The 16,304-nt window shown below is 37.4% G+C and overlaps 1 protein-coding gene across 6 annotated transcripts in view; it reads left to right on the top strand.

The window, feature by feature from the left end:
* Nucleotides 1-16,304, top strand: part of ANKS1B (ankyrin repeat and sterile alpha motif domain containing 1B) — a 950,573-nt gene that overhangs the window by 329,322 nt on the left and 604,947 nt on the right. For all 6 annotated transcript variants that reach the window (XM_045553160.1, XM_045553161.1, XM_045553163.1 and 3 more), the window contains exon 10: nucleotides 8,483-8,648. In XM_045553160.1, the coding sequence (XP_045409116.1) occupies nucleotides 8,483-8,648 (166 nt within the window). The remainder of the gene's footprint in view (nucleotides 1-8,482; nucleotides 8,649-16,304) is intronic.

Raw genomic sequence — 16,304 nt, forward strand, 5'->3', positions numbered from 1 at the left:
TGGGGTAGAGAGAAGTAAATGTGTTTGAGAGATAATTCAACAGTAAGGTATAGGATTTGAGGATTGATCGGGGATGACACTGAGGAAGAATGGGAAGTGAAGCATAGCCCCAGGTCATTACAGTGACTGGTTATGTGGAAATACTGATTACTAACAGGGAATAAAGGAGAGGAAGTGATTAGCAGAGAAAGTGACAAAATGTTTAAAGATTTTTTTGAAAAATAAACATAAGGATAATCATGAGTGCTTTGGCAAAGATGAATATGAGGAGAGACTTGTCCTACTAGATAGTAAAATCAATTTTAAGCCTTCAGTAATCAAGACAGTGTGATTCTGGTACAGACACACCTTGGAGATTTGCTAGTTTGGTTCCAGACCACCATGATAAAGCAAACATTGCAATAAAATGAGTCACATGAACTTTTTGGTTTCTCATTGTATATAAAAGTTATGTTTACACTATACCATAGTCTATTAAGTGTACAATAGCATCATGTCTAAAAAAACCAATGTACATGCCTTAATTAGAAAAGACTTTATTGCTAAAAAATGCTAATGATTATCTGAGCCTTCAGTACATGGTAATCGTTTTGCTGGTGTAGGGTTTTGCCTCCGTGTTTTTGTGTGCTGACAGATCACGGTGCTGGTTGCTAAAGGTTCGGGTGGCTATGAAACTTTTTAAAAGTAAGACAACAATGAAGTTTGCTGCACTAATTGACTCTTCCTTTCACAAAAGATTTCTCGGTGGCATGTGATGCTGTTTGACAGCATTTTACCCACAGTGGAACTTCTTTACAATTTGGATTCAATCTTCTCAAACCCTGCAACTGTTTAATCAACTAAGTTCGTATAATATTCTAAATCCTCTGTTGTCATTTCAGCAATGTTCACAAAATCTCCACCAGGAATAGATTTCATCTCAAGAAACCATTTTCTTTCTCCATTCCTAAGAAGCAACTCTTTATCTGTTCACATCTATCATGTAATTCAGTCTCATCTTCAGCCTCCACTTTCTGATTCTAGGTCTCTTGGTATTTCCAGCACAGCTGCAGTGACTTCCTACACTGAAGTCTTGAACCTCTTGAGTCATGAGTTGAAAGCACTTTTTCCAAACTTGTGTTAATGCTGATATTTTGATCTCCTCTTATGAATCATGAATGTTCTTAATGGCACCTAAAATGGTGAATCATTCCCAGAAGGTTTTCAATTTACTTTCCGCAGATTCATCAGAGGAATCACAATCTATGACAGCTATGTCTTCATGAAATATATTACTTAAATAATAAGACTTGAAAGTAAAAATTACTCCTTGATCCATGAGCTGAAGACTAGATGTTGTGTTAGCAGATATGAAAACAACATTAATCCCCTGTACATTTCCATCAGTGCTCTTGGGTGACCAGGTGCATGGTCAACGAGAAGTAATATTTTGAAAGGAATCTTTTTTTTTTCCTGAGTGGTAGGTTTCAACAGTGGGTTAAAATATCCAGTAAGCCATGCTGTAAACAGATGTGCTGTCATCCAGGTGGTTGTTACATTTATAGAGCACAGGCAGAGAAGATTTAGCATCATTCATAAGGGTTCTAGGATTTTGGGAATGGTAAATGAGCATTGGCTTCAACGTTAAGTCACCAGCTACCTAAATCCCTAGCAAGAGACTCAGCTTTTCCTTTGAAACTTTGAAGCCAGGCATTCGCTTCTAGCTACAAAATTTCTAGGTGGCATCTTTTTCCAGTAGAAAGCTGTTTCATCTATTTTGAAAATCTGTTGTTTAGTGTTGCCAGCTTAATCAGTCACCTTAGCTAGATATTCTGGATAACTTGCTGCAGCTTCTAAGACATCAGCACTTGTTGCTTCACCTTGTACTTTTATGATATGACGATTGTTTCTTTCCTTGAGCCTCATGAACCAACCTTTGCCGTTATCAAACTTCTTCAGCTTTCTTACCTTTCTCAGTCTTCCTAGAGATCGAAAAGAGTTAGGGCTTTGCTCTGGATTAGGCTTTGGTTTAAACGAATGTTGTGGCTGGTTTGATCTTCTATCCAGACCACTAAAACTTTCTCCCTATCAGCAATGAGGCTCTTTGGCTTTCTTACCACTCATATATTGACTGAAATAGCACTTTTAATTTCCTTCGGGAACTTTTCCTTTGCATTCACAACTTGGCTAACGGTTTTGCTCAAAAGGCCCAGCTTTTGGCCTATCTAGGCTTTCAATATCCCTTCCTCATTAAGCTTAATCGTTTCTAGTTGTTCATGTGAAATGAGGGACATGTGATTCCTCCTTTCATTTGAACACTTACAAGATATTGTAAGGTTATTAGTTGGCCTAATACCACTATTTTTGTGCCTCATGGAATAGGGAGGCCAAAGTGTAGGGAGAGAGATGGGGGAATGATAGATGAATGGAACAGTCAGAACACATAAAACATTTGTTGATTCAGTTCACTGACTTATATGGCCGTGGTTTGTGGTGCCCCAAAACAATTACAGTAGTAACAGCAAAGATTACTGATCACCATAACAGATATGATAATAATAAAAAAGTTTGAAATATTATGAGAATTACCAAAATGTGACACAGAGACATGAAGTGGGTATATGCTGTTGGGAAAATGATACTGATAGCTTTGTTTGGTGCAGGGTTGCCACAATCCTTTAATGTTTTAAAAACGCAGTATCTGTGAAGCACAATAAAGCAAGTACAGTAAGATGAAATGTGCCTGTACTAGAATAGACTGACATACAGAACCAATTAGAAAGTTCTTACATACAACAATGGCCAACAGGTATATGAAAAAATGCTCAACATCACTAATCATCAGAGAAATGCAAATCAAAACCATATTGAGATATCATCTCACCCCAGGTAAAAATGGCTTTGTAAAAAAGGCAAAAAATAACAGATGTCGGAGAGGATGCAGAGAAAGGAGAATGCTTATACATTGATGGTAGGAATATAAATTAGTATAACCACTATGGAAAACAGTATGTAGGTTCTTCCAAAAAACTAAAAATAGAACTACCCTATTATCTAGCAATCCCACTGGTGGCTATATAGCCAAAAGAAAGGAATGCAGTATATTGAAGAGATATCTACACTGCCATGTTTATTGCAGCACTATTTACAATAACCAAGATAAATAAAGAAAATGTGGTAGATATACACAATGGAATATTACTCAGCCATTAAAAAGAATGAAATCCTGTCATTTGCAATAATGTGGGTGGAGCTGTAGGACATTATTTTAAGTGAAAGAAGCCACATACAGAAAGGCAAATATTATGTGTTCTCACTCATATGTGGAAGCTAAAAATAATTGATCTTGTGGAGATAGAGAGTAAATGGTGATTACCAAGGTGGGAAGAGTAGTGAGGAGGGGGAATGAAAAGATAGTTTAATGGATACAAAAATACATTTACATAGAAGGATTAGTACCTAGTGTTTGGTAGCAAATAGGGCAACTATAGTTAATAATAATTTGTTGTATGTTTCAAAATAACTAGAGGAGTGCAATTGGAATTTTGTTAACCAAAAAACATAAATGTCTGATTTGATCATTACACATTGTATGCTTGTATTAAAATATCACATTCACCCCATAAATATATTCAACTATCAATATTATTTATCCATAAAAATGAAAAAAGGCCAGAAATAGATTCAATTATATTCAAACATATGGTATATATTTGGTGTCACAGGAATTCTATTTCAAAATAAATAGTTGGAAGATGTAAGCAAATGTATATAAATAAGAATTTTATTTTAAAAGCAAAACATTAAAATTTCAATAGGATAGGACTGACCATGTGTATATTGGGACCTAACCTTAAATTTATCATGTAGACATATATTTGTTCTTCAAAAGAGTTCATAATACATTATTAAAGGTAAATGTCAGATTAGAAATATGATGTATAATGTCTTTACATGCTTATATATAATGTCTTTATAAGATCTACAGAAAATTCTTTGAACTCTCATGCCATTGGGTGGGAAAATGCAGTTCCCTCCTTAAGAGTATATGGAATCTACGGGGCATACAATTTTAGTTCTCATAATCACCTCTTGCTGTAAATTTCTGTTTGTGTAGAACTCTTGATATCATTCATTTTTCTCATCTGGTATCTGTTGTTGACTCTGCCCCATGACTACTGGGATAGATAACATAACCCTGCTTACTTGTTCCAAGAGACTTTGTATGGGAAAATTTATAGCAACATTGTCCTTAATAATGTTAACGGAAAGAAAAAACAAATTCTGTAAAGTAACATAAAGAGGTTTATTCTGAGCCAATATGAGTGACAATGGCCCAGAGATGCACAAATCCAAGAAGCCTTAAATAAGTGGTCCCAAGGGCTGTCAGGTTACAGTTTGGTTTTATACATAAAGATTATAGGTGGGTTCAGAGATTCTTTGATTTGTAATTGGTTAAAGAAATAAGACTTGGAGTCAGTAGAAAGGAATCTTTGAGTTAAGATAAGGGGGTCTATTAATCAGAGAGCAAGCCATAATATACCCACTCAAAGTGATCTCTTAAGCAAATTGATGGCCTGCAGGCATAATTTTGCAATTAGTCTAAACTCCAAAAGGGAGTGGAGTCTTAAAAAGGAGGCAGGTCTAAACTCCCTTTCCCTTCATGACTGAGAACTCAGTTTTAAGGTTTTTCTGGGGTCTTCTTGGCCAGGAGGGCATCTGTTTGGGTATGTATGGGGAGCTTGGTGTTTTATTTTTAGTTTACAATAACCAAACACCTGGGAAACATTTAAAATTCCATTGTTAGGAGAAATGTGTTAGTGAATTGTGTATATCTTTTCAACACAGTGGACTCCTGTACCATATTGAAAATAAATTAAACTCAAACATAATATTGATTGAACATAATCATAGAAGAACAGGAGAATTTTATACTATATACATATATAAGGTTCAAAAGCATAGGGTACTAAAAAATTTCTTCTTTATTGATCCTTAGATATATAGTTAAAATTTAACAACAGTTCAGAAAATTAAAAACATGAAGTTCAGAAAGCATTTAGCCCTGGGAGGGGAGGAAGAAGGGTGGGATTGGAAAGCAGAGCACAGGTGGGGGTGGGGTGGGGGCAGGTTTCAATAATATTGTGGTAATGTTCTGTCTCTTAAACTGAGTGGTGGACACACATGGATTCATTTTTTTTTATTGTCTTCTGTACGTATCCTCGTTTGATGGGTATTTGTCAGGTATTTTGTTGAATGCCCCACTTTTTTGACAATAAGAAATATTTAATTACAAAAGCAGTTTCACTGTATTTCTTTTACCATCCTCTTCCCTGTGGGGTGTCTCACCTTTCTTCAGGAAGCCAGGAAGTACAAAAACTTCTGTTCCAAGGAGAAATTATAGCACTTCAAAAGTAGAAGTAGGAAGTAGAAGAGGGAACACTTCATTGTTATTTAAAATGCTTTTCTTTTCTTTTGCTCACACCCACATGTCCACACACAGTTACAGAGTGAAGTGGTCAGGGAAGATGTACACCAAAATGTTACCATTAGTTATCTCAGAATGCTGGGTTTTCATGTGATCTTTTTTCCTCTCTCTTTATATTTTCTAATTATTCTCTAATAAATATTCTTCCTTTATAAGGGGGAAAGCAAATTAACTCAGCCTATGTGGTTAAATTTCAAAGTAGTTTTAAAGGCTTGTAAAATCCCCATAATTCTTCATATAAATGGTAAAATTCCAACTTAACCAAATCTGTGGGTTGTTCTGATTAATTTAATTTCAGGATTCACTAGGGTTTTAGCTGGAGACTCTTTTTCATAAGCTCTTTATGATCTTATTGTTGTCATCAGAAGTTTTTCACTTTGGATATGCAAAACGGTAAACAATAATAACCAAACTGAAAGGTAAAATAATTTACATCTCAAAAAGACATAATTATTTCCCTCACTGATAGTTAGATTTGTTTAGCAGACACTAGAGACTGTTCAGTTAGTTGATCAGTGAATATTTACTGAGTACCTACTATGTGCAGGACCTGTATTAGATTCTGGGGATAGAGTGATGAAGAAGACAAACTCTAGTCTTCATGGAGCTCCCCGTCATCTGGTGTACTCACTGTACAATAGATCTCATCCATGATTTTATCAAGAGGTAGTTCTGCTGCAAGATTTTCAGCAATGAAGAGTTCCTTCTGTTGCTTTCTGGTACTATTTGTTGACTATTTTATTAGTGCATTTTTGTTATAAAAGATAAGCAATATTATTAATTCCTAGGAAATTATTTTTTATATCAATCCAAATTTGCCTTTCTTGACTAATAAACATTAGTCTTTGTTTTGCCTTTAAGAGCTTTCAACTGTGTCTACCACGGCAACCTCTACCCCAACCCCTTTGTGGGATAGCTCTTGAGGAATAACCTTTCAAATATATTGAGACAACTATTATGTGGCTGTAAGACTTCTCTGGGTAGAACACAGCAGTTCCTTTCATCATTTCTTTTCTGAGATGGTTTTAAAATTATATACCATCCTGATTGCTTTCCTCTGGATGTCTTCCACTTTGTCACCCTTTCTTGTTAAAAATAAATTACTCCCAATTTTCTGCTTTCAATACAGTAGATTGACAATAATTGACTCTCTGATGTGTAAGGGTCTGGTATTCCCTGAAAGCAATTACACTGACCTTTAACTCTAATGTACTATAAATGTTATTATAGAAAAAGTAGGAGCTCATACTAAATCTTTATCAACACTTGAATATATTTTGGCAGATTTTTTGAAAATGTGAGTTTATTTTCTTATTTGTCTTTTTCTCAGTAGTAAAGTATACTTCATAAAAGTAACAAGGACAGACAGTCCCAGACTCATGATAGTTTGCGCCAATGGTTTTGACTTTCTTATTTGTCTTTTTCTCAATAGTGAAGTATTTTGACTTTCTGATGGTGTGAAAGTGATACACATTCAGTAGAAATAGTACTTTGAATTTTTAGTTTTTATCTTTTCCTGGGTTAGAGATATGCCCTGTGCTAGATGGTCTCTCGTGGCTCTGGGCAGTGGCAGTGAGCCGCAGCTCCCAGGCAGCCACAGCATCACAAGGGTGAATAACTGACGCTCTCTCTACAGTGTACTGTGTTGCCAGAACGCTAATGCAAGTGTTCTCAGTGCACTCAAGGTAGACAAAGCTCAGCTACGATGTTTGGTAGGTTAGGTGTATCAAATACATTTTTGGCTTATGATATTTTCAACTCACAATGAGTTTTTTGGGACATAGCCCCATTGTAAGTTGAGGAACATCTGTATCAGAAATACAACATGATTGATTGTGAAATTCATCATGCAGATATTCTGTCTTCTTCATCAGACTATGAACTTTCTGAGAGCAAGGATTGTATCTTACAAGTTTTTAAAAATCTCCAGCACTTAGCATAGTTATACACACACACACACACACACACACACACACATACATACATACACACGCGTGCGCGCGCACACACACACACACACACATATATATGGAGAGAGAAAGAAATCCCCAATAAACATTTGTTGACCAATTAATGCCTTATGTATGAGAAATTAAGATCTTTTAAAATGAAATGAATTCCAATTTTACAATATATTGAAGAATCAGTAATATAGATAGAATTGGACCTAAATTTTGTCCTAACCTGAAATGAGTAACCTTAGTATATTAACAGTATTCACAACGAAAATGTTAACAGTTAACAGTATTCACAAAGAAGAATAGTAGTGTGCTGGATAGTAATATTTGTAACTCTGAATGACAGAAAATCCAATTAGTAATGGCTCGAACTATAAGAACATTATTATTTACTTAAGAAGCCAGGAGAAACTGATCCTGGCTCTATTTGAGCAACTCTATGATACCATCTGGGTCCCAGAGTCTTTTTCTCCTTCTGTTTTCATTCTTGGCTTCTTACTTTTTTGATCTTAGGCTTCTTGCCTTATGGTCACAAAATGCTTGCCCTAGCTCCAGATATCAAAACTGCATCCATAGAGGGGAGCCTAGGGATGGCTTTGGTTCTGGAAGAGCTTCCTTACAAGCTTCTTCTGTGGGGAAAAATATTTTTTCCTGAAGCCTTTCAGCCAACCTCCCCCTGTGTCTAACTGGCCAAAGTTGAGTGCTATGGCTATCTACACGAGGCAGGCAAAGCAGGAGAGTCTTGGTGAACGACTGTTGATTAGTTAAAGACAGTTTATACCACAGCTAGGTTATAGACATATATTACAAAAAAAAGGGGCAAGACTTTTAGTAGTTCAGTAAGAAGTTCAGAGGAACTCAATTATAAGGACCCTTCTAAAAATATCACTGGTGATATTGGGGTTACACAATTGTATGACTTATTCAAACAGATGAATCATCAGCTCTCAATCACTTTTGGAAGAACTGATGAGCCTAATTATCTTTTCTAGTTGTTATAAATAAAATGAGGCTGTGTCTTTATCACAAAGCTGTTTTAATTTTTTCTTCTTTTCAGGAGTCCTATCCAAAGAAGAGAAATTACACTATGGAAATTGTGCCATCTGCTTCTCTGGATACATTTCCTTCAGAAAATGAGAACTTTCTATGTGATCTCATGGACACAGCTGTTACAAAGAAACCTTGCTCCTTAGAAATCACAAGGGCACCTTCCCCAAGAACTGGTAATATTTCTTACCATTGGAGCAATTCAATTTGCATGCATGTATGTGAAGATGCATCATTAATATTTTCATTGTCCACTATGTTGTCAAAAGGAAAGTGCCTCAGTGTACGCCCAATAATCATTTTTGCATTTTGAAATGTGTCCAGGTAAATTAGTGGTTTTTTTATGTTAAGTTTCTTAACTTCCTGGTATCTTTTCTTTTAACTTCCTTAAATCTTTTAATAGTAAAAAACCTTCTCAGTCAGATATAAAGCTTTGGGTCTTTCAGGACTTCATAGCTGATTTGGTAGCAAGAGTCTTTTCATATACTTTTCTGCATCCTGTCCATTATCAAAATGTACTTAGCTACTTTAAATATTTTATGTCTTTTATGGCATTACCAGATCCATTATTTTATTTATTCACTTTATAAACTAGTGAACAAAGCATGACAAATATCTCCATTTTACTGATAAGGAAATTGGAGCTGTGGCTTATTTAAGATCAGTAAGTGGTGGGGCCTGTGCTTGAAAATGGATTTTTGACACCATTCTGTTTGCTTTCCGTGACTTCAGCACCTCCTTTGATAAAGAATGCAGGGTAATTACATGAAAGCTAATGAAGGAGGAGAGTTTCAAGTGAGGGGTCAGTATATTCAATCCTGCAAAGGAGTCATAAGAAAAGTTCTGAAGAGAGGCCTTTTTTGGTTTAGCAATCCAATTGCTGCTTACTTTTGAATAATAAATTTTAGAAGCAATGTGGTGACAGCATATTTCTGGAAGTTAACAGTAAGGCAGTGGGAAATGGGGAATAAGGAAACAGAGTGGAGAGTACAGATTATCCTATCAAGAAGATTAGAAGAAGAGGGGTGGAGGTAACATAAGAAGAAAGCAGGTTCAAGAGGGAAATGGCTAGTTTATTTTGGGATAAATAAGACTTGGTCAAGTTTAGAAGTTGGTGGAATTTTCTTGTGGAGCAAGCTATTGAAGATGAAGAATGAAAAGATAACAACAGAATGGGTAGAAGTTAAGACTGTGCTAGTCAAAGAAAATGCAGGCATTGCTTCCCCAGATAATGGAGAGAGGAGAGCATGGTTGTGAATGTAGAGAAATTATAAAATATGTATTTCCAAATGGATTCAATTTTGGGGTAAAATAAAAGGTCATTGGTGGAAGGGAAGTGCTAGATCTTGAGAAAGATTAAAGAAAAATTCAGAAAAGCCATTGTAGATAATAGGCTAGGGGATTTTGCAGAGGTGAACAAACAGATTTTTGAGCATTACTGAGGCTAGAGTGTTGTATACATCATAAAATGAAGAAGGAAGATTTTTAGGGTAAGATAAGAGCATAGTAATGGAAATAGTTAGAATTTATAGAGCATTTACTGTATGTCAGATACCATTCTAAGTATTTTATATGCATTATTTAATATAATTCTTACAGTGCCGTGAGGTTCTAATGTCATTATATCCATTTTACAGATGAGGAAACTGAGGCACTGAAACATTAGGTAGCCTCCCAAGGTTACATATTAATAAGAGATGGATTTGGGACTTGAACTTGAGTTGTCCAGCTTGTGTTCTTAAACACTATGCTACATGCTGCCTTATATTAGGGGATCAGGTGGAGTAGAAATTGTGAAGCAAGGGATGAAACCCTAAAGATATGTAGAAGTCCACATATGACAGCAATAAAATCAGAAAACGAATGTCATAATAGGATAATATAAACTTCAGATGAACAGCATATTTTGGATAAAGGCAGAAGAATAATGAGTAACACAGAAACAGTCATGAAGAATGAAAATGCTGGCCATAATCTTTGGAAAATCTATAAGAATGAGAACTCTTCCATAAGAAAGGTAATAAGAGAAATTGTGTACTCATGGGGAATGCTCAGTCAAACTAGGAAAGTGCAGGAAATATATATGCAAAAATGTCAGGGAGCTTTAATTAGGGCATAGGGGGTAGGGGAATATGATGGAAGAAGGAAGGAAAAAGTGTAAGAAACAGTTTTTTATTTATCAAGCAGTTAAAAAATTAATTGAGTTCCTACATTTGCCAGGCACGGTTCCGAATGCTGAGGATACAAAGATGAAAAAGACATGGGCCCAGGTAACAAGGCTGATTAGGCTCAGATCAACTCTCCCGCTGAAAACAAATAAAAAGGCTGGATAAAAATATAGAAAATAAAAACTTCTTAAAAGCATCAAAATGCTGACAGGAAAATTATATACATTGAATCACATCTAAATTAGGAACTTCTCTTTATCAGTAGGTTAGTAAGAAATAATCAGGCTAAAACACTGGGGAGGGCAGGAAGCAACTGCAGCTCTAAAGCTACTTTTCTCCCGAGGGAATTTGCTAAACCTGCTGTTGAACTTGGGTGCTCAAGGCCTCTGCAGATTAGGACACAGAAAACAGATTTCTGTGCCTATCCAGTGTGGGGAGTGTAATATAAAATTTTTCTCGCTTAGATCTGGGATTTCCAGGGCTATGCCCCCACAGGAATCAGAAATAATCCTGTTCCATATCTCCCACCCCAAAGGAACTGCAAGGAAAGATGATTTGTTGCGAGCAGAACAAGGGGGGGAAATTCCTGAGGAGTTGTTACAACAAACTGGCCTTCTTACACATTTACAACCAGAATTCACATCACCTAGAGGGTCCAAAAAAATGTCAATCCATGAATTTAAAGTAATAGACTTTATAAAGGAGATGAAGCCTGTATTAGTTATCTATTGCTAATAACAAGCCACCCAGAAACTTACTGACACCAGTCATTTATTTTGCTCACATATCTACAGGTTTGGCAGGTTTCATTTGTCAGAAACTGATTGTCTGTGCTATATCACTTGAGCTGGGATTGCTCAACTGAGGAGTAGAGGACCACTTTTAAGATAGTCTACTCACATGACTGGCAGGTTGATATTGGCTATAAACTGAGAACTTGGCTAAGGCCATAGGCTAGGGGCCTTTTGTCCTCTTCATGGACTGCCTGGGTTTCCTGGCATATTCTGAAAGTAAACATCCCAAAAGAACCAGGTGGAAGCTGTATCATTTTTATTATCTTATCATTCTGGAGGCTGGAAATCTGCAGGGCACCAGCATAGTCAGGTTCTGGTGAGGATCCTGTTCCTGGCTCGTAGAAGGCTGTCCTCTCATTGTGTGCTCACATGATCTCCTCTTTGTGCATGCACAGAGAGAGAGTGAGTCTTAGATTTTGTGATGGGTAAATAATCACATCTAAGAAAAAGACTGCAGAGAGAAAAGAGTCCTTGTTTTCAGTTTCCAATTACATTTTCTTTCTTTTACGTTCTCACCAACTGCTTTCTCATAGCTCTTTAGGCTTCCACAAATCTTCTCCTTGGCCCTTTATTTTGGCTTTCACAGTCACTGGCTTGGAGGCTTTTCCAGCTTCTGCCTGTTGCCCAGTCTCAGTGCTCATGCCACTTGTTTTAAGTTTTCATTCTGGCGGCACCTCATTTCTGACTATGAAAATCTATTCTGGTTATTGTTGCTGCTAACAAACCACCTCAAAATTTAGTGAGTTAAAACAGCAAGTCATTTTTTTTAAAAAATGTGTAATTTGGGGAGGGCTCTGCAGGGAGAACTTGTCTCTGTTCCAAGTGGTGTTATCTGGGGCAACTTGACTAGGTGCTGGAGGATGTACTGTCAAGCTTCTTACTCATATGGCTGGCATAGCCTGCTTGGGCTTTCTCATGGTATGTAATGGGATTCTAAGGGCAACATCCTAAGAGAATGAGGTGGCAGCTGCATTACCTTTATGACTTATCCTTGGAAGGCAGCATCACTGCTGTTTTAGTCAAGAGACTGCCTATATCTAAGTGGAGGGAATTTAATTCCTTCCTCCCCTTGATTGGAGAGTGTTAACTGAAGTCACATTATCACAAGATATTCTTTTTAAAAAATATTAAAGATTTATTTAGAGACAGGGTCTTGTTGGGGTGCCATGGTGTGATCATAGCTCACTGTAACCTCAAACTCCTGGGCTGAAGTGATCCTCCCACCTCAGCCTCCCAAGTATGTAGGACTATAGGCATGTGCCATCACACTCAGCTAATTTTTGAATTTTTTTTGTAGAGATGAGGTCTTGCTACGTTGTCTGGGCTGGTCTGGAACTCCCAGCTTCATGCAATCCTCCCACTCTGGCCTCCCAATGTGCTGGGATTACAGGCTTGAGCCACTGCACCCAGCAAGAAGATACTCTTGCAGGCACTTTTGGAAAATATAGACTCCTGCAATGCCTGAGTTGTTTTGTTGTTGTTGTTGTTTAAGTGGGTAAGAGTTAACTTACATGGATATACGATATTCCCCAATTGTGTTTAATCACTTGGATTTAGTATAGAAGAAGCCAGTTTGCTCAGTTGACCCAGGCTTAATTAATAATGATTGGCAGTCTTTGCACTTTGGGCTGTGATTGTGAATTCTAGGGATGAGGGAGTCCAGAATTAAAATGGAAGTTTTGTATGATGTTTTCTAAATTATGGAAATAGGGATATATATTGATCAGAGCAGTATCTGTTCAATTTTATCTGGAACCTTAGCAAGTGAACCCCACGGTATTGCCCTCCATACACACCATAGTAGGTAGAAGAGAGCATCAACATAACTGTCTCTTTTCTGGCTGGGTGAGGAAAGAATTTGCGTTTTTCCTCTGTTGATTTCATCGACCCATCGCTCAGGTTTTGTATCAATCTTATTACTTCCAAGTCTCTCATATTGCTGTGACTAGTCCCTTATGACTCATACCTAGCTCTGCATTTCTGCCTTAGGGCCAACTAAGCTGATGAACTTTAGGAAGTTACTGATCTCTGTTGGAGTTACCATGTATTCACTTTACTGCTAAGTCCTTTATTGCCTAAAGGTAGGATTTACAGATGTGGAGACATTTCTTCATGCACATGAATCTTTTAGAGGCCCTCAAATTGAACTGGGTGAGTAACTATCCTACAGTTCCTGATCCATTCAATAAACATTTATTTATTGAGTACCTCTATTGTTCTAGGCATTGTGCTGGAATGTTGCAGAAGAAACAGAGTGAAAGGTCCTAGTCTGGACATTTAGGAGCTTAGAATGTATTAGAATTAAGGATAATAAGTGCAGTGAGTGAGGTAAGCATAAGGTACCCCAAGAGGGTAGAAGGGGAGGGATGAGAATGAGAGCTTGCTGGAGAAGATGCTGCCTGATCTCAGCCTCAAGGAAGGAAGAGTTCAATGGGTGAATGGGAGCTGTATAGCACTCCAGGCAAGGGACAGTGTGTGCAGAGATCCAGAGGGGTGGACAAACAGAGCGTGTTCAGAGGCTATGCCCACTTAGCATGGTTGGAGCACAGAATGCTACCGGGGCAGAAGGCATAAAGAATGAGAAGTGATATACAGAAGTTTGGATTTCATCTGACAGCAGAAGTGAACCACTGACAGACCTGAAGCAGAGATGTGGCATGATCACGTTTTTGCTTTAGAATGATGTCTCTGCAAGCAATGTGGAATATAAATTGGACAGAGATGAGGTTGGAAGCAGGAAGATTAATTAGCAGATTCGTGTGCAATCTCAGCAAGAAACGTTGGTGGCTGGGACAAAGGCAATGTTGGCAAAGAAGGGGAAGAAGAAACAAAGCTGAGGGGTGTGTAGGAGCGAAGCTCATCTCTTCTCCTCTTGGGGATACTGACAGTTGGAGAATAAGTAGGCAAGGAAATGAAAGAATCATATCTCAGGGAATGCATTCCATAACCTAGCTTTAGGTTAACTGTGTTGAATAACATGGCTTAGGTTCACAGACAAAATGGGGATTACTACTCTACAGAGGAACTGTGCTTGGAAGCTTTCCTGGCAACAGAGAAAGAGAGAGAGAGTGAGAGGGAAATATTGAGGGAGAGAGATTGAGGGATGACCAGGTCTAGAGATGGACCTTTATGAGTTGAATTGTGTACTCCCTCGCCCTACCCTCAAAAAGAAAGGTTGGAATCCCAACCCTAGTACCTTAGAATATGATCCTATTTAGAGAATTTGGTGATAGAGTCTTTATGGAAGTAACCAAGATAAAGTCAAGTCATTAAGAGGGCCCTAATCCAACATGACTGGTGTCCTTATAAAAGGAAAATTTGGACCCAGAGACAGACACACATAGAGGGAAGACAATGTGAAGAGACAGAGAAAAGACAGCCAGCTACAAGCCAGGGAGAGATGCCTGGAACAGATTCTCCCTCACAGCCCTTAGAAGGAACTAATGGATGGTTGTGTCTGTACTGAAAATGTACATACTATTTTCATGTCATTATTCTCTATACAATACAGTGTAACAACTATGTATATTATAAATAATCTAGAGATGATTTGAAGTATAGGGGAGGATATATAGGTTATATGCAAATACTACACCATTTTATAGAAGAGACTTAAGTGTCCATGGACTTTGGTATCCTTGGGAGGTCCTGGACCCAGTCGCCCAGGGATACTGGAGGATGATTGTGCTTTGTTACAGCAGCCCTGGGAAACCAATATAGGGACTAGAACTCAGCACACAAATTCAATGCATAGTAGGGAGATGCTGACAAGAATGCCTGGGTCTGTGCATACAGACCAGAACTAGCCTGGCCTGCTTATCTCAGAGGCTAAGCAGCTGAGGGTCTGGGTTGTGACTGACAATGCCATGCATGTATATACAATACAGATTTTCTTAGGAAGTCATAGTGAAGTTCCCTTTCTGTGGTCTCTTCTTGTGTGTATTAACTAGATGAGCTAGTGTAAAATAGGTCTCATCTTGACCACAAGAAAAAAATCATCATATCCACAATTTAAGTATGAAAGCAACTTATTAGTTGATCTATATTCAGCAAGATTTCATTTCAACCAAGAAATAAATGAGGGATACTTTTTCTAAGGAACATTTTACTAATGCCTCCATGACTACAGATTTCATATGGAATGAAGAATGGTATTATTGCTCTAGTACTGGGCTCGTTAAGTAAAGATCAAGAGTAGTCCAGTACTTGCTTGGCAAATTTTCTAAGACTCATGTCTTTGCAGCCAATATTGAATCCTATTTGTTTCTCTTATAGCATCAAGCAAAGGACCATGTGTAATCATAGTGGTGACTCAGTTGTATAAATGAATGAATAATTACATGAATAAATGAATATTATCTTTAAAAGAAAATGACTACAATGGCAGTAAAAGCCTTTATGAAATAGTCATATGCCATCAAAGATAATTTTTTTAAGTCTCCCTTTCCCTTAATTTTAACCTTGCCAGGGGAATTCTTCCATTTTATGGTAACTAGGCAACCTGTTATTTTGAATCACTTAGTACAGGCTTTGCGCACTATAGATGCCCAAAAATCCATTTTGATTAATGAGAAATTTACAACAATATCAGTGAAGTCTGTCTCCAGTCCTGTTGAAAGAGAATAGATGATCTCTGGTGAAAAAGGCACACTCATTAGCTGCATGCCTGGATAGTGTGGGTCTTGCTTACCTCTGTTCAATTTGCTCATGTGCTTATTGGACTGTGGTTAACCTGAAATGGAAATGTCATCTGTAGAATAATCCTCCACACTCCACTCCACCTCCCCCAACATCTGAAATAGGCAGGAATGTGAGGGTGATTCTGTCACTTGTTTATATCCAAATATTTTTTGAAATGGTAAAGCTTCCT

This window comes from Lemur catta, chromosome 6 (assembly GCF_020740605.2).
Source record: "Lemur catta isolate mLemCat1 chromosome 6, mLemCat1.pri, whole genome shotgun sequence".
NCBI classification, from domain to species: domain Eukaryota; kingdom Metazoa; phylum Chordata; class Mammalia; order Primates; family Lemuridae; genus Lemur; species Lemur catta.